At 48.5% G+C, this 19,865-nt stretch overlaps 1 protein-coding gene across 16 annotated transcripts in view; it reads right to left on the reverse strand.

The window, feature by feature from the left end:
- The window catches only part of ACTR3B (actin related protein 3B), an 86,435-nt gene that overhangs the window by 966 nt on the left and 65,604 nt on the right, over positions 1 to 19,865 (reverse strand). For all 16 annotated transcript variants that reach the window (XM_073238168.1, XM_073238166.1, XM_073238165.1 and 13 more), the window contains 2 exons: positions 1,566 to 1,691; positions 232 to 315 (listed from right to left, as the gene is read on the reverse strand). In XM_073238168.1, the coding sequence (XP_073094269.1) occupies positions 232 to 315; positions 1,566 to 1,691 (210 nt within the window). The remainder of the gene's footprint in view (positions 1 to 231; positions 316 to 1,565; positions 1,692 to 19,865) is intronic.

Below are 19,865 nucleotides of genomic sequence, written 5' to 3' on the forward strand. Positions count from 1 at the left end.
ACTTATCCGTATCTATAACCTCTCTCTAGCAAAGATAACTTGCAAACTGGCTGTGCAATTTAAATGATCATTAAAATACTTTTAAATCTCACAGAATTAAATGTGGGATTATTCAGAGCCACACACAATTAAAATTAAAACATACTATTTAACCTTCATGAGGCAATATTTATTCAAACGCAACAGAGAACACAGAAATGAAAACACGGAACAATCTAGAAAAGGACTTACAGTTGAGGCAAGCATGGAGCCTCCAAACCACACCGCATACCGCTGCATATGATGCGTTATCACCTGAACCTCCACAGGCTTAGGCTGCAAAGTAAGGGGAGGTGCATCCCTCAGCAGTGCGGAGGGGGGTTCACTCTACCAGCCAGTCAGGGGACATGGCAGGCTCCATGCCAGAAATACAAGGGCCGCCTCCCATCTAGATGCACAAGGCCCTTCCCTTATGGTCCAGCTGCCTCTGAAAGGGAGGTTCTCAGCCGCTCCTGCCAAATCCACCCAGCACCAGCCCCAGCCCCAGGTCCCAGCTCCCAGCTCCCAGCTGCCAGCTCCAGGCCCCAGCCCCTAGTCCCCTGCCCCTAGCTCCAGGCCCCAGGCCCCAGCCCCCAGCCCCAAGCCCCCAGCTCCAGGCCCCAGGCCCCAGCCCCCAGCCCCAAGCCCCCAGCTCCAGGCCCCAGGCCCCAGGCCCCAGCCCCGAGCCCCCCAGCTCCAGGCTCCAGGCCCGGGCCCCCGCCCCTAGCTCCAGAGCCCAGCTCCAGGCCCCAGCCCCCAGTTCCAAGTCCCAACCCCAGCCCCCATCTTTAGGCCCTGGCCCCTGGCTCCAGAACGAAGCCCTCAGCCCCCAGTCCCTAGTGGTGCAGAGAACAAAGCGTGCAGGTCAAGGAGGGGTCATCTTTCTACAACACTATAGGCTTTTACAAAGTAAAAAATCTGAGCAATGAAACCAACTGATTTTTTTTAACTAAACAAATCAGATGTTTTAGCCTTTAGACGTAATTCCAAATAACACTGTCCCAAAACTCGTAAGAAATTACATTTTCTGGTAATGTAAATGTAATCACCAATCCAGTGATTCCAGCTGAGGACACACAAATCTGCTCCCACGTGCTCTACACCAAAGCCCGATCCTGCTTAGAAGCCTCAGCAAAACCACCGGCTAGTTATGAATCTTTATTCTGGAGGATCACATGGTAACTCCCTGCTAATATTAGTTAGTTTAACTAGAAGATTTCCAAAGGACATTAAAGATCCTCCCTGTAAACTGATCCCATTTCCTTGAGATACTGGTCATCACACTACACGCCTGGTTTCTGGCGAATGTGGGTCGGTGAGAGCGCAGAGCCGTCTTGCGGCCTCGGCGGGCACATCGGTCCCGGCTGCACACCTGGACGAGTTCCAGCAAGAAGCTTCCGCACGCAGTCTCAGTGTGCTCAGGAGGCCACTCGCCGGTGCGACTTGACGCTGCCAAACAGGCTGAGCCCGCCGCGGCATCAGGAGAGAGCCAGGCTGGCTCAGGAAGCCACCCCACTCCGCGGGCAGGCCCCGCCCCGGGCCCCTACCTTTATTCTGCCCCCGCTGAGCTCTTCGCTGAGCTTTAGTCTGGCGTCCACCACCCTTTTTAAATCTCTCTGTAGTCGACGTCCAAAGTCCCTGAACATGGTTGAGCCTCCTGAAAGAACCACATTCTGAAAAGACACAAAGCAGAGGGGATTCCTCAATGAAATCACCCACCCACATTGTTGGAGGACCTGCCTGATCACTTGTATGAATGACACACTTCAACCAATGTGAAGAGATAATAATCAAAGCAGTTAATGCTACCAAGAAGGGTGCACAGTGTCTTTTTTCGTATGTCACAAAATCTTTCTCTTGGTGTTTTCCTCAATTATCACCAAGTAGAAACATAAAGCAATTCTGCTCCCACATGCTCCCTCTGGACAAAGTGGAAGGTTTACAAGGACCAGGGAACAAAACAAACTACATAAATAAACTGACTTGTTACAATAAAAACGTAAGGATGAGCTAACATTGGATCTTGAGCTATTTTGCCTTAATTACCAGTAGGGGAAAAGTCTTCCAATTAGTAACTGAACCTTTTCAAAGGGTGACAGTGGGGAGGAAGGGAGCTTATCGGGCAGAACTACCGGGAGAAATGTTTTCAAATGAGACATCCTTGCTGCCTGCCCCCATCTGTCATGCCAAGAATCTGCTATGTGGCCACGAGAGCAGCCTGTGCGTGGGAGGGGAGGGAACGGGGTGCCACTGAATGTCTTATCAGATTTTAATGGAAGCAAAAGCTGTATTCTTTCATGCCACAGGATGTTACCTACAGCAAAGAAAGTGAAGTGAACTTTCTTACAGAAAATACATTCCAAGAAAACCAGGAAAAAAAAACAGAGCCAGAGAGTCCAACTTCAATACCCTCTAGTGGCACAAAGCCTGAGACCTGACGCCGCTCGTCCTGAGTCCCTGGAGTCTCTACAGGCCCATTTACGTCAGGACTCCTCCTGGGACACCCAGGAAACCCTCCCAAGCTTACAGGTGGGAAGTCACTGGGAGCCAGGATGGGGAAACAACGGCCCCTCCCTGGGCCAGGTCCCACCCATCAGAACAGCCTTGCCCTGCTCCTCAGGTCCTCAGGAAAGCAGCCAGTACTACGCCGAAAGGGGTCGTGCTCCTTTCTTATAAACTCCCAGAGCAGCCACCCCAGCACCCGTTTAGATTCGGGGTTCCTCAGGGCGGGAAAGGCAAAGTTGGAGAGACGACGGGGGGACGGGGGTGGGGGCAGGGGCCCCAAGAGGCCACCAGTGACCCTGTCTTCTACCGGCTATCTGTGCCAATCCTACCCAACTGTCCTGTCCGCGGAGAGAAACACCCACCTCATGACCTGTCAGCAGACTGCGGACCTGGTAGAACAGGCTCTCCAGCTGCCGGGCTGAAGAGAACGCTCAGAGGCCAGAGCCTCCACAATGCCCCGGCCCCCAAGGCCGGGAAAACCAACAGCAAGCACCCACCATACCGAGCTCACCTGTCCGATCCCTCCCCAAGTCTCCAGGACAACCTGTTCTTAGGGAGGACCAGGACGTGGCCTTTAGGGCTGGGCAGGGTGGTTCCGAGCTAACTTCCCCCGGCTACTCCCAGTGGGAGAAACCTGTGGAAGCCCGGAGCCCCAGCCAATACCTTGGTGCTGTCCCACCCGCCTTCTTCCAGCTTCCTCCTTAGAGGACAGCACCATGACACACTGCGGAACCCTTAGTGGGTAACCCCCACAGAGCCCACCTGACCGTCACACACGGAGATGCACCTGGGGAAGGCCTCTGCCACCAGGGTCACACCTGGCCTGTACTCGCCTGGGCCCTTCAAGGTGTGCTTGTTGGCCCTCTGAGAACCCCAGGCATGCTCGAGGGGGGCCTGGGATGTTGATCATACCGTTTCTTGAGGAATAAAATCTTCCACTGACACCCCTCCCCAACAGGACTACAAATCTGATCTCTCAAGCACATCGTGCCCAGGATCAACGTCATGAGCCATCGCTGTTGCACACCATCGCCCTGAGGAGGAATCTCCCAGAAACAGCAGGACAGCACCTGGTTCCCACGGGAATCCAGGGCCATCGACCACTGCTGCACTACGGAAACACCCAGTCGGGTCACCCCAGTCACGGACACCCGTGAGGCATCGCCCAAGGTGGCTCCACAGGCAACTCCCTGACAAACCAGAGGCAACCAGAGACTAGCGGATCAAGGGTGAGCGGATCCCCCTCTCTCTCGGACAGGTCTCTCTACCTGGCAACACTTTCACATAAACGGCCTATCCATTTGCTACTAAGAATCACAGTTTAAAGGCATTCTTGATATTTTGGTCATCAGATCTTCAGAGTAAGTCTCAACTACATACTGGTCCTGCTGCCGAACTGCTAGTCAGATTGGCTGATTGTTTTCTGTAGGGAAAGACCCAGGCTTCTATCCAAGGAGAGAGTGAGCAGGGCTGGGAGAGGGGCAAGGGTGCCCTTGAGATCAGATGTTTCTAAGGGTGTGTCAACTGAGGTGCTTTGTTCTTGTGTTCTCACTACTGCTTTTCATTTCCTTTGTTCCTTAAATCCCCCAGACAACTCCTTTAAACCCTTTCCAGTCTGACATCACCACAGCGCTGCTCTGCAGGGGGGAACTCTGGGGCCGCAGCTCCTCACAGCCCCCCAGGACGCGCCACAACAGTACCCTGGAGGCTGCGTCTGTCCGTGAGCCGAGGTGGGGCACAGACCCACGTGGCTGCTTCTCTGAGAGTCACAAGAAGACTCCTACTCACTCTTCCCTTACGGGACGTCAAAGTCGTGGCACTGCCTCTCAGTGGAACACTGAATATCCAATACCACCACCAAGAATTTATTGCCACCTCATCCCAAAATTGGGCTATTTTGAAGGATAATCTGAAGGACAAGTAGTTCACTCATGCTTCTCAGCAATTTTAATTTTATTACTATCTACAGACCATCAATGGTAATCACCCAAGGGACAGTTCTCTATCCTCCCTTGGTGGATAAAGGCCTTGGTCTCACCACAGGCCTTTAGAGACTGGGCAGCAAGAAATTCATCCTCTCTGTAGGGGTGGGGGAGAAGGTATTCTTAGTGAAGATCCACAGAAGTTTCTCTTGGGTCTCAAGAAAAGCCAGGCCTCTCAGGAAACTCACTGGTTTGATCATAGGCCACAGGGGCCCAATGACTTTGGGTACAGATTGGCTCCCCTCTTCCTTGCTGTTGTGAGAAGCACATTACTCTGTCCTCATCGTCCCCTGCCCAGACCCCTTCAACCATCTTGTCCATTTATATTGGATTTATTTTCCCAACGGCCTCAAACTCCCCATGCTAAGGGGAAGGCAGGCAGGAGGGAGCAGACCTCTAGGGCTTGACAAATAGACAAGCTGAAGCACAGAGCTGTCTTCAGACAACACGAGGCTAACAGCTAAAGGAGAATGAAGCTTAGGAAAGAATGTTAAGTCCTCACTTTGAATTCCTTCCTTCCTTCCTTCACTGTCCAACAAACCCAGACAGCCTAAGTTCCCCAAAACCAACAGTAACACCCTCTTCTCTTCAGCACCTGCACAGTCACTGCTGTGGCACAGGTCCTGCCTACGCAGGCTAACAAAGTGCCCATGGTGACCACCGTGAAGCAGAAACCACAGCCCGGGTGCTGGAGGTCAGGCACAGGCTTGGGGAAGAAGCTCAAATCCCTGGGATCCACAGATTCTGAAAAGGGGCTTATGGTTCAAAAAAGTCAGCAAATGAAATGTAAAAACTGAACTTTAAAACATACATCTCTGTCATTCTGGAGATTTACATTTTAAAAAGTTAATATTTGGAATCTTCTAAAAGCATTTTAAAGTTGTTCATTTCAGATTTTTCTCAATAAAGGAATTGTTTCCTACCATTTTTTTAAAAAAACTAAAATCCCTGTGACCAACTCTCCATCATCACGTCAGAGTATACGAGCAAAGATGCAGGTGCCCCAGCAGGTTCGGAGAGTGCACACTACAGATGCACAGAGCTGGCTCTGACTTGGCTTTGGAAGCCGCATTCCCGCACAGCTGGTGAGCTCTCACCCAGGGCCTGCTCACCGCCACTAATGGGTGCTGCACACATGCAACTGCCCAAAAGGCCCCTAAAAAAGAGCCAGGTCATTTCAAGAGCAGGCATCATTTCAGAAGAAGCTGTAACACAGGGTCACAAATACCTTCTTTGTGTGATGGAACGTTGCTTTGTTATCCCAAATTATCACCTCCCCACTGTGAAGTGAACACGAACTCACAATCACAGCCTAGAGCCCCATCCACAGCAATGACACCCTGTCTAGCGTAGCACGGTTGATGGGTCGCAGAGAGTGAACTTTAAAATCCTGCAAATTAAGGAAACCTGAAGAAGGTATTAGCATGAATATTGGCAAGATTCAGAATAGCCCTAGCCAATGACAAGAGTCTGGATAAGTTAGATTTAGAAAGCATTGTCATAAGCTCAGAAGTACTCAGCAAACAGTAAGAATGTGGAACAGAGAGATAGTAAAAGAGCAGAAATGCAAAGACTTATGTAGGGGTAATGAGATTAACTTAAATGAATACACTGTGTATAAATGTACACTTTAGCTTCACAGCATGACTAGAGACGAAGAAAAGCAAAAGTCCCTGCACCAAGTCAATTAAGACACTCAAACGGGCAAATGCGATGAAACAGCAGCGGCCTCCACTAGACCAGCACAACAGAAGGAGGCAACTCTCGCTGACGGCTGCACACGGGGGACGGCTCTCACTCCCCACGGGGAGGGGCACGGTGGCTCTCACCAGGTCAACTAACCACCACCTTACGAGACCCTGCTGGCGGCACTGATTTCCCCCTCAATCCTCTCCCATTTCTACCCTAGAATTATCTGTATCTGGCAGCTTACAGGCTTCTTCTGTTGATTTTGTTGTGTCAGAGAATAGGTCGAACACACAACAGGACTCAGTAAAAGAGTTACGTTCACATCAAATTCCAGGAGTGATACCTAAACTTCACAGTGATTCTTGACTAAGACATACACAGGGATCTTGTGCACAGGGCTCTGTAATAATTTTAAATCACTCGTATTAATCAAAGTAAGTATTTAAAGATATTGGAAGAAGACAAACTCTATCATCAGAAAACTTCAGACAGGCTAATTTACTTAAAGGACTGGATTTCAGAGGCAGAATTTGCAACACAAGACACCATAAAACATTTTCAACATTTATAGAGTACATCTAGAATGGCTGTTTATTTTTCAAGTAAATTTCTATTTGTATTTCAAACAAGTATAAGCACACTAACCTGGATTTTTTTAAATCACTGTTAATAGCTATTTAATATATTTAAATTTACTTTTTAGGAAAAGGCAAATATTAAGGCAACAAGATGATACAATGGGTTTTTTTAGCTTTTTATTTTTAAAAACTTTTCATTTACAAATAATTGCAAGGTAGCAAAAGTGGTATACACTTTATTCAGGTTTACCTATTGTTAACACTTTACCACATTTTATCATTTGTGTTCAATTCACACTCCATATATCCACATACTCACATTTTTAATAATTTGAGAGTAAGTTATATATATGGTCCTTTACTCCTAAATACATTAGCATGTATCTATTAAAAACAGGAATATTCTCCCATGTTACGATAGTACAACTGTCAACTTCATAAACTTACATTAACATAGAATTTTATCTAATCTATTATTCCTATTCCTATTTACTTGATCTATTAATATTCTCTGAAGCTTTTTTCCCTCTAGTCCAGGATCCCATCTGTGGTCAGTTATTGCAATTACTTGTAATATCTCTATAATGAATTTTCTAAATAAAAGGTAATTCACCAGAATACAAAATGAATGCTCATTATGATACTTCAAAAGCACTGCAAGATCTTGAGTTACCTTCAAAGTCATAATATATAAGATTCACGTTTTCAATTCACTTACAAATAAAAATGGTGCTGTATATATGTGGTCCAATTATTTTAGATAAAGTTGCCAAGGAACTTCAATAGGGAAGCAATAGTCTTTTTCAACAAATGAAGCTGGAGTAATTAATATCCATAGGGGAGAAAATGAATGTGTACTTTACTACCTTATTTGATATACACAATCTAATTCAAAATACAACATAAAGAAGGGCTGATTTAAATGTAAGAGCTAAAACTATAGAACTTCTAGAAGAAAACACTTTTTAAAAATCTTCATGACTTTGATGTAGGCAAAGATTTCTTTGATAGGACATAAAAAGGATGAACCATTAAACATAAAAATAAAAACCATAGAACATTGCTTGTCATCAGAGAAATGCAAATTAAAATCACAATGAGATATCACCTCACACCAGTAAGGATCACCACCATCCAAAGGACAAACAACAACAAATGCTGGCAAGGGTGTGGAGAAAGGGGAACCCTCCTACACTGCTGGTGGGAATGTAAATTAGTTCAATCATTGTGGAAAGCAGTATGGAGGTTCCTCAAAAAGCTCAAAATAGAAATACCATTTGACCCAGGAATTCCACTTCTGGGAATTTACCCTAAGAATGCAGCAGCCCAGTTTGAAAAAGGCAGATGCACCCCTATATTTATCGCAGCACTATTTACAATAGCCAAGATATGGAAGCAACCTAAGTGTCCATCAGTAGATAAATGAATAAAGAAGATGTGGTACATATACACAATGGAATATTACTCAGCCATAAGAAGAAAACAAATCCTACCATGTGCAACAACATGGATGGAGCTAGAGGGTATTGTGCTCAGTGAAATAAGCCAGGCAGAGAAAGACAAGTACCACATTTCACTCACATGTGGAGTATAAAACAAAGAAAAACTGAAGGAACAAAACAGGAGCAGAATCACAGAACCCAAGAATGGACTGACAGTTACCAAAGGGAAAGGGACTGGGGAGGATGGGTGGGAAGGGAGGGGATAAGGGTGGGGAAAAAGAAAGGGGGCCTTACAATTAGCATGTATAGTGTTGGGGAGGCCACAGGGAGGGCTGTGCAACACAGAGAAGACAAGTAGTGATTGCACAGCATCTTACTACGCTGATGGACAGTGACTGTAATGGGGTTTGTGGGGGTACTTGGTGAAGGGGGGAGCCTAGTAAACATAAATTTCTTCATGTAATTGTAGATTAATGATACCAAAATAAATAAATAAATAAATGAAAATTTTAAAAAAAACACATAAAATGAAAAACTTCTGTTCTTCAAAAGACAGCACTAAGAAAGTGAAAAGACAAGACAGACAAGGAAAAAATATTTGCAATACATGTATCTGACAAAGTACAAGTATCCAGAATAGAAGCAGAACTCTTACCAATCAGAAAGATAAACCATAGAAGATGAGCCAAAGGTTCAAATATCCATTTCACAAAAGAAGATACACAAATGACCAATAAGTACAAGAAAAGATGATCAACAGCACCTATAATCGGGATCATATAAATTAAATCCATTATACACCAAGTTTAGGTTAAGATAGGAAAAAATGAAGCTGTTGTACATTGCTGGGGAAACTGTATATGGTAGAACCACTGTGAAGAGTCTGGTAGTTTTCACAAAGTTAAACATACATGTATCACGTGAAAGCAATCGTGCTAGGGTTTTATTTCCAAAGGAAATAAAACATATCCACACAGACTCATACCCAAGTGTTCAGAGCAGGTTTCCGTGGTAGCCAAACACTGGTAACAACCGGAATTTCATCAGTGGGGAAAGGATATGCTGTGCTTTATCCATACAGTGGTCTGCGACTCAGCACCAAGGAACGAACTATGTCACCTGCAACTCAAAGGCAGGAACTGAGTGAAAGGAGCCGCAAACGCAGAGCATACTGTATGACTCCACCTCCACGCGGCTCTGGAAGTCGGCTCAGAGCTCTCCTGGAACTGGGAAGAGGGCAGGCAGATGCAATCCTTCCGCAGGTGGCAGTTACGGTCCACATTTTGTAATGGTGATTACATGGGGAAAAAATGGGCTTATTTTATTGTATGTAAATTACACCTCAAAGTTGCATTTTTAAAAACAGGGAGTATGATGGAAAATGATGGAAAGGGTCACTCTGAACGGAGGCCTCACCGAAGAGGCAGAGGGAAACAGCCTGAACGACAGGAACAGGGCAACCAGCTATTTTCTTACTGTGCTCCATCCGGAGGAGGCAAGACTAGAGCCAATTGTCCACATTTATTTTAACATTTTTAACTTTTACCTCCCAGTAGTTGCTGTGGATGACAGAAAAGCACACAGTATAGTCTAGGCCTCTCCTAAAAGCTAGATGCAAGCCTCACCCTAGTTCCGAGCCTTGCTTTGAGCTGCAGAATCCTAAAGTGACCCTGCAAACCCAACCAACTAGGACTTAACAAGGAGCGACCCTTGATCTCAACATACATGTCCACAAAAAATGCCTCCTGTCCCTCTGCCCTCTGAATACACACCTGCTGTCCTGAAGTTCCACTCCGATGCATCCCCACTAGCAAGCACCTCTAGCACACAGGCGCACAGAGAGGAAACCCCAGGAGAAAAACCAAGGTCTCCTCTGTCCAGGCCAGAAAACAGGCCCAGTTCTCATGTTCGGCTTCTGAACACCACAGCTAATGTGGTGTGTACACTGTCCACAGATGTGCCAGAATCCGTGGGTCCTGGGGTCTGGTAGCAGGAGACCTGGTAGTGTCTCCTGCACACTCCTCACTAAGCAGGCTGCCGGCCAAAACACCGCTCCGCTAGTGCTTCTAAACTGATGCTCCCAAATCATGCTCATTTCTACCATGCTGTGATTCAGCCTAGACCCCGGCTTCCCCTAGATTTATGCTGTGTTTGCACAACTCCAGCCTCTAGGTTAGAAGGGTCCCTGTGGGATAAGGCCTAAGGTGACCAGCCTGCGGGAAGGCAGGTCAGGCAGAGAGCTGCCCGGCCGGTGCATCCCACTGACTGAGCCTGGAGGCCGGGCCCAACGCCCACCCCACGCCACCCCTCATGCCTCCCTGCTGCAACTCCTTCCCTGACTCCCGCTGTCTGGCAGACATTCTCTGGGGAAGAGGGAACCTCCCAGAATGGGGGGGAAGGGGAAGAGAGCTTTATAAAGAACATACAGATACTTCCTGTTCATATTACACGCAGCAGTAAGCCAGGCTCTGTAAACTGTCTTGCCCGACAGGAAGATGAGGTCAGACCAAGAAAACAAGGAGAAGACAGCTTTTTAAAAGATTAAGAAGCACTGGCGGAGTTGAGCGATCCTGTTTCCTTGACAAGGCACCCCAAGCCCTTCCCAATCAGACCCCCGACCTCTGCCCCACTCTGCAAGAGCCAGGGTGACAGTCCCAAGGCGGCTGGCACTCCCCTCTCTCGTTTTGAGACCTTGAGCAAGCGGCAAATCTCTCTCACTTCCCTGGACTTCAGTTTCGTCTGGCTGTAAAGAAAGAGTGCCAGGCTGCTGCAAGGGCTGAGGGAATCAGTGAAGGCAGCACATGGTGGCACCTGGCGCAGGGCAGGCATCCACAGCGTGGGCACTCTCTCCTTCAGTCTTCACAACACCCTGTGGGGGACCCACCGGCCACCCCAGCCACAACCAGGACTGAGCAGGGCAGGCCACCCTCCCCCTGCCATGCGTACCTGCCCTGAACCCCGTCTCCCAGCACGGTGCCACTGTAAGCACCGGGATCCTCCACAATGTCTGTGGGTAAATGGCGGGGCCCAACAATGAAGTCTGCTTGATTTACCTGACTCTGGAACAAATGAGGAAAGGAAAGGGAAAAGGATTCCAGCAAGTAATTCCAGAAGGACAGACAGGAAAGCTCCTCATCCTGGGTAAGGTCCTCTGCCCTGGGAAACCCCCTCGTGTTCCCCCCTAGGGCACCAGCCCTCACCCAGGGATGATTCTGTCCGACAAGGGCACTCAGCAACGTCTGGAGATGTCTGACTGTCAGCAGCTATGGGTAGACGCAGACATGCTGCCAAACCCCGCACAGGGCCCAGCTCCCACAGGAGAGCATCATGGGGCCCAAATGTCAACAGCACAAGACCAAGACGCCCTTCTCCAGTGTTAACAGTGAGACCAGAGGTACCTGTGCAGCAGCCAAGACGAGGGTCACTGCTCTGCAGCCAACCCTGGGCGTACAACCATCCCAGAGGCAGTGGCAAAGGAAACCATGAAAAATCCTAAAGAACTTGAAAAATAGAAAAGTCAGCTGAAGGCCTCCGTGGGTGCTGAACATTCTGGTGACCTGGCCCTGGATGCAGATGCTACCAGGACCCCACTGACAGTGATTTAACAGATGAAGTAATAGTACTCTCTGCCTGACACTACAGGGGCATGTCTGCATATCAACTCATGTATTTTCCCAAAACAGCAGGAAGCAGGTACCATTATCACCACATTTGGCTATAAAGATATTAAGACTCAGTGAGATCCCACAACCAGCCAAAGCCACTGTGGGTAAACTGCAGTATTTCCAGTGCCTCAACTCCCATAGCCATCTATCACCACAGGGATCCCAGGAACCTGCTCAGGGTTGCCATAAATGAAAGAATATTCAGCTCCTGTGTCCACCAGTGCCGGGACATGTTGTACTTAACAGGGGACCAATGAATTGCTAATTCTGCATGTGGCCTCCAGTCCCCTCTACATCCCCCAAGGTGGGGGGCCTTGGCCTCCCTCCTCAGTCAAACTGCAACACCCAATCACCTTCCTGTGGGGGCAGGAGCCCAGGCGGATCCTGAGTACTGTCCCCCAGGAAATCCTTCAAGGACACAGGCTGGACATGGGGCTTCGTCTCCCGCTTCCGTGTCCTGCACCTCAGCAACTGGAACTGCTACTTTGGCTTTAATTGGTGCCACAGTTCTAACAAGATCTTACTGGGCTGCCCATCAAGATTTTCTTTCACTATCCCAGCCTTTATCGAATCAACCCACATCTAGGTCCTCGAGACCTTCACGGGGCCCTTTGCACCTCTCCTTCCAGTCATAGCCCGTACTTCCTTCCGTGCTCTTATTGTTTCAACCTCCCCCACGTCTGCTAGAGTAGCCTCACTTATGGGCTGCCCTATGTGTGGGGCAAGAATAGTCACTAGGGACAGAGAGAGATGGAGGAGCTATATGCAGCACCAGATTTCTCATTCCTACAGTGAACAACTCCTCATCGGTGCCCTGGGGGTCCATATTCTAGATAGTGTTTTTCATGCTCAACTCCCGTTAACACCTGTTGAAGCTCTGCATAGGTCTTGCAGCTAGTGGGGAAGTATGGTAAGTCGCCCTGATTAGGCCAATCACCCTGAGGGCTGCTGTCAGGCAATCCAGAAGCACCTGATTCCCTGAGGTGTGACAGGCATTGTGCAACCACTGCCGGCGGGGAGGGTGGGTCCTCAGGGAAGCCAGTCTACCCATTTCAGAACCCAACATAACACTGCTCTCTACCTCTTAAGTCCCAAAAAACGCAAAAGCCATGTAGGCAGAGGTTCTGAGGGCTTCCATCAAAACCGATGCTCAGACCTACCAGCCCACCTCCAGTCTAGCCTTTCCTTGGACTGATTTCAGTCATACCGGTTTATTCGCCCCAGGCTGGGAAGACGCTTCCCCCTGAAGCTATGCTTCCCCCTGAAGCTACGCCCACACAACACCCACGCAGTGGACAGGGACCTGACAGGACTCAGCAGGGACTCCCACCCTGCAGGGCAGCACCCTAGCCTGCAGGCACTGCCCCCAGCCCCACCCTGCTGGCCAGGCCTCAGGAGGAGAGTGCTCCGCCCCCCTGGAGCTAGAATTGCTACTCCAGTGGCCAGTTTTACTCCCCTCCTCCACCACACCAGTCTTCTGCCGCTCCCCAAGAAATCCGCTCTTCTCAGGTCACACAGCATTGTTCCCTTTAACTGTTCCCAAAGGACAGCTTCCACAACCTCTAGATGTTGTATCAACCCTCCTCCCAATGTACTGTAAGATTTGATTACAAGCCTGTTATCATGAGACCACCATCCACCATCAATGCAGCTTTGGCGCCCAGTACATAATATAATAACATCTACGTGGTTAAATGGAGTCCTTCCCTGGGGCCAATCGAGGTAAAATGATCACCATCTCCTAATATAGCAAAAAACAAGCTGTAAAAATCACTACATCCACAGCAGTGGGAATTACAGGAAGCACTACTTTTAAAGTACCTCTGGGGGGAAAGGAATGAACAAATTCTTACAGTCACCAACCAGGTTGTACATTACAAACAGGAAATCAAAACTTAAGTCCTACCATAGCTAACCAAGTAACAACTTTCTCATCTGTGCGTAAAATTGCAACATTTCCAGAATCTCTCACCTGGCCTTAGTGCATCTCCATATCAATAGGTGTTTCCAAGGGGTGGAGAGTAGTCCATCTCCTAGGGGATGCAAGGGCGTATCTGGACCAGAGAGGCTTGGGGCGGGCTGGGGGGGGGGGGTCCCTTTTTGGAGCCGGGTTGCGAGAGACACAGGCAAGCAGAAGTGGACAACTGCTTGTAAGCAATAAACGGGTTTCTCCCACTGTATTTCTCCCTTTGATTGATTTTGGCTTCAAAGGTAATTTGCCCCAGACTAGGAACATATTTACCCCCAGAGTTACATGATCTCAACCATCGACTACAAAAATGTACATTTCCCTCTCCCCAGTCAAAAACTTTTAAGTGGAAAAGTTCCTTCATACAAAGGAGAGGAGCCAGAGCCTCCCCGCACAGTCTGGTGGCCCCTCGCCCTCACCCGCACGCTATTCCTGTGCTGGAGAAAACAAGAGTGACTTGCAGAGCAGACAGAGCAAAGCCCACCCTGAACCCCTCCACTGTGCTCACCACAAACCATTCCAGTATGACAGGTACCAACATGCCACCCAGTTTTCCCTGAGAAGTGGCATGGCTGAGAGTCTGCCTTTCAGGCCCAAAATGTGTTCAGCTGGTTTCTTGATGAGATAAAACACTTAAGAGGTGCCCCAGGAGAAGTGAGGTGTGGGGAGGGAGCATACTTGACTTTTTCTTAGCACCCCTTCTCCAAGGGTAACTGGCTCATGCTAATAAGACTGGTTTCCTAACTAGGGTTTTACAGCACTGAAATGCAAAACTTAACTATTTTCCACCCAAGTGGCTGTTCAGAGCTGTCCTGACAGTTTAAACCTGGCTTACAGGCATCATCCACTTTGGTTTATATTTACCTAAGCTTGTTTTACTTTCAGACTAGGGTGAAAAAAAAAAGAACAAAAAAAAGAGAAATATGTAAAATTACCAATTAATATATTCTTTCTTTCCAACTCCTTTCAAAGTAAAGCAACAGTTCATATTTTAATGATTCTCCACCTCAGAAATACGAATATTTAGCCTAACAGTATTCTTAATTTCCACATGGAAGAATATGTGAATATTCTTCTAAGGAAGTCTTTATACAAGATATCACAAATGATAACATTTTAATACTCTAAAATCAAACCCCTTACTTACAGAAAAGAAACAGACTTATGAAGCAGATGATCACAACATAAGAGTTTGCAAAAAAAAAAAGCTCTCAGCCAAAAACCCAGCAGAGAGAAGGCATTTTAAATGCCTTATTCACCTAATGCCATTTCCAAAGGAATGAAAAAAACAGTATACACCACCACTTAATTTCACTGTTTATAAAGCACAGGTCAACATGCCTCTTAAAGTAAGATTTTGAACTCTATGTTCATTTATTTTAACAGCTTAACAAATATTTGCTAAGCCTACCTTTCAAAATACTTTTTTTCACTAAGATTTTACATATGGTCTTAATTAAACCCAAACTCCTTGAGACAGCACAACAAGGCCCTTCTAATCTCACCCCAGTCCACACCCCCACCCTCTCCCTGGTCAGACCCCCGGCCCCCCAAGCCGCAGTCTGTCAGACGCTGCCTGTCCCACAGGGCATCACCTGTGCCAGGAAGGGCCTTGCCCATCATCTCCCCATATCCAGCCACACCCGCACCCGCCCCCTGCCTGTGTGTCTGCAGTGAGAGCCACCTCTGAGTTCACGAAGCAGCCGTATTCTTGGTCGTGCACTCGGCAACGTTTACTGAGCACCTGCCGTGCGCCAGAACTGGTGTCAGCTCTGAACCTAACCTGCCAAAAACGGGGGAGACACAGACCACAAACATAAGTGAGTGAAATCCACAGCACATTGGAAGACGGTTAAGTCTGCGGGGGAAACACCAAACCAAGAGAGAGCAAACGGAGAGGGAGGGCTGGGCGGGGCTGCGCCGTGACACGGGCTGGCCAGGAAGCCCCACCAGAGGACGACATCTGAGTGAGGATTGAAGGCACTGCGGGAGTGAGTCAGGCAGATACCTGGAGGAATTTTCCTGGCAAAGGAGCAGTGGGTACGAAGGCCCTGCAACAGAGGCATGCTTGGTGTGCTTGCGAAACGCAAGAGGGGATGTGAGGAGGCCGCGGGGCAGTGAGGCAGACAGGAGCAGGCTGAGTTCCAAACACAAGGCTGGATCCCTGGCCAAGCAGCCCCGCCTGGCTGTGGAGGCTCCAGGCGTTTTTACCACGGGGCCCGACCTGACCGAGATGCTGACAGGACCTCTCCAGCCACTGCCTTGAGACTGAAGGTGGAATCAAGGGGACCAGCTAAGATTGCTATTATAGTATAGCAAAAATGAGAGTGGCTAGAACTGGGACAGCAGCAGATCTGGTAGGGAGAAAAGTTTAGCTTCTAGATGTATTTTAAGAATGAAGCCAACAGAATTTGCTGACAGGGTTGACATGCAGCATGAGGGAAAAAAAGGAGTCAGGAAGACAATTTCCAAAGTTTTTAGCATAAAAACTAACTGAAAGGGTAGAACTGCCATTAATTACAGGTGGAACGGCCTTGTAGGGAAAGATCCAGGGCTGGGCTCAAGGTCTACGAAGCCTGAGGGTCCACCAGATATCCCAGTGGAGAGGGGAGAACATACAGGCCTGGGCTCTATGTGTCAAGTCTGGAGCCATTGGAGGGCGAGTGATATTTAACGCTCTGCACAACTCTGAGGCTGCCATTCACTTAGCCCAGGGGCTGGCAACTCACAACACAGTGCTAATTAACATGCAGAACACAAAACAGTGGGAGAGCACAATATATCTACCTATTTATAGTTCAAAACAAAATGGATGAGAAAGACAGTAATCACTGACAAGCAGAGAGTGCAACGGAGTAACTTCTGTTTTACTGAAGATTCTGGCAGCTCTCAAATTTTCTAAATACATGTCAAGTTGGAAATAACCTGTGCTCATCTGCAGAGTCTATGTTTACTAGACTAAAACTGTTTCTGCAATGCAGTCCCCCACCCTGCTGAGTGGCTACGAACCCTAATCTACGCAGCACGCCCTTCACTAGGTCTGACCGTGCCACCTGTTTAAGGTCCCTGCGCTGACTGGAGCTTTCAGCAGCCCTCAACAATTCTAATAGCACCTCACTTTGCTGCACAAATGTTTACCTCATAATGGCAAAGAAAATTCTCACTGTAAATTACCTCTGCAAGTGGAAAGGTCCTATCCTTATGCCAGTAAAAGGTACCATAATGCATAACATTAAAAACACTGCAGAGCCTGTCACCTGAAATTTAAGTAAGAAAAGACTTAAAGTCTATATTAATAGTAATTTCATTTAATTAATACCTAATATGACATTAAAAATAACAAAACGTCCCATCCCTGAAATACCAAGTATTTTTGGTGCTAGAGGCATGAATCCTGCTTCTAACCCGGTCTGACAGACCCACAGCGCCACCTACTGCCATCTTGTGTAACTGTGACCGCCTCGTGGGCTGACGCAGGCGACAAAGCGCTCACGGAGAAGCCTGCACCCTGAGGCTCCCTGCACGCTAAGCCACACCTCCGTCAGCAGCTAGTGGTAACTCCCCCTACACCGGGTTCTTTGAAAGCCTGTTCCTTTAGGGACAAGAGCTTCTTTACTTCCTAACAGAACCCAAAGACTGTACCCCAGCAACCTCTGAACAAACCTACCTCTAAAATGTGAGCTGCCAGATGCCCCCCAGTGCCTAGAGGAAAGACACTAAATTCCAGGGCAGGCTTTGAACAGCCAGATTACAGGGGCTGTAACAGCTAATGACAAACGCCTCCAATACACACGTCTTCCCTCTCCCTCGTGGCTCCTCTTGGTCCTTCAAAAGCTGTCATTTGGCGTCCGCCCGCCTCCTCACAGAGGACCCACGGCCACTTCTCCACCCGCACTCATCTTGTGTGACCACCTGGCGTCACCTGACAGGGCCGATGAAGGCTGTCTTCCCTTGGCTTCCAGGGGTTTTTTTTCTCTTTTTTCCACTACTCCTGGGCCTCTGTGGTGGTTGATTTTATGTATCGGCTGGCAGGCTACAGCACCCAATGATGTGATCAAACACTAATCGAGGTACTGCGGGGAAGGTAATCTATAGATGGGGTCAACATTAGGAACGAGTACCCTCCTCAATGTGTATGGGCCTCAGCCAAACTGCTGAAGACCCTGAAGCAAAAGCAGAGGGTTCCCAGAGCAGAAGGCATCCTGCCTACGACTGCAGCATCCAGTCCACCTGAGCCTCCAGCCTGTCAGCCTGCCCTGGGAAACCTGGACTTGCAGCTCCAGGCCGAGCCCTTAAAATCAATCTCACGCAGGGAGAGAACAGAGCTATATCCCACTGGTTGTTTCTCTGGAGATCGTTGACTGACTCGGTCTCTTTGGTATCCCGTGTCTGCTGTCCCTTAACATCACCTGGCCCCACGTGCCCCACGCAGGTCCCACCCTCTTGCCTGCATGCTCTCCCGGCGACAGCCACTCACAGACCTGTTCTCTGTTTCAGCTCACCGATGGCCCTCAGAGTCTGACCCGGGTCTTCCTAAACCTCCAGCCCAGGTGTCCAACTCAGGATCACAAGCTGGCACTCACCCACGCAGGCCCAGCAGGCTCCCCTTCTCCTGTGTATCCTCTTAAGTGGCAGCCCCATCCTCCTAGATGTACAAGTAAGAAGTCTGAACCTTTCCCTGCCTCACCAAAACATCATCAGATACCTCAGAGCCCCTCTCCCTCCAAGCACCTTCCTCCACACCTGCTGTCACTTCCCCAGGACACACATGCTCCTCCTCACCAAAGGCCTGGCACCAAGCCATTCCCTCAGGGGCAGCTCAAGCACTTATTCTAACTCCTAAACTGGATTATGTCACCTGCAAAGACCATCAGTGCCCTCAAGAGAAAACCTACCTGCACCCAGAGCCCTCGTGGGCATGTGCACCTCCCTTTGACGAGGGGCGGGGTGCAGTACATGTAGCTCACGTCCCCTCTCCTGTGGGCCCCACATACTCTGGCCCCTGCACCCATCCCAGGCTCCATGCCCATCACATTTTCAAATATTAGGTCCAAGGATGCTGAGTTCTCTCCAGATCCACAAATGTTCTACTCTCCTGCACCCCTGTCCTGCAAACAGACTGTTTCTACCAACTGGAATACCCTCCCCTCCGGAGCTGCATTACCTGCTCTGACCAGGAAGTGACAACCGCCTGCAGGGCTCAGAGCAACTGTGAGCTGTCCCATGAGGCAGCCATTAACCACATACAGCCATTGCAGTTTAAAGCAAACGAAATTTTCAGTGCTGTTCCTCAGTCACACAGGGCTGCATTTCAAGGACTCAACTGTCACATGTGGTTAGTGGCGACTGCATTAAATGACAGGTGTGGAACATTTCCCTCCCTACAAAAAAATACATGGGAGACGCCCGGCTCAGACATCACTGATCAGGGGTTCTTCCCCACCCTGGTCTGGGGGATGCCTCCCCCTGCGTTTCCAGAGCTCGCTGCCCTCAGCGGAGGCCTGAGACCTCAGCGTGAACGCTCTGTCTGCCCGTGTGTCCTCGGAGCCTAGTGAGGCCTGGCCCTCCACAGGTCTCAATGAACATTTATTTATACATTGTCAAAACAGAGGAACATCATCACCAATTCCCTCAAGACTCTCATTACGAGTTTCTTGAAGCTGTTCTCAACTTGGCAAGTCAACATTCCCTCCCCAGTAATACAGAGGTGATGCCAATTCTGGACACTGGCATCAACTAGCCGGAAGCATCGACCAAGAGCTCTGGGGGATCCGAGTGTGGGGCCAGGCCTGAAACGAGCAGAACTCTTGGGATCTTCTCTGTCCACTGGCCTGCCCCACGCAGAGCAGCTATCTTCTCCTCTGTTCACATGTCAGACTTCTACCAAGATGTCATCTGAATAAAAGGCCTATTTTGAAAAGGGCTGGAAAAAACTAATGATATATTAAAATAGGTATTTTTCTCTCAAATATTAAATTTATTTGAACTCATTCATCATCAATAAAAGACAATACATA

This window comes from Manis javanica, chromosome 6 (genome assembly GCF_040802235.1).
Source record: "Manis javanica isolate MJ-LG chromosome 6, MJ_LKY, whole genome shotgun sequence".
NCBI classification, from domain to species: domain Eukaryota; kingdom Metazoa; phylum Chordata; class Mammalia; order Pholidota; family Manidae; genus Manis; species Manis javanica.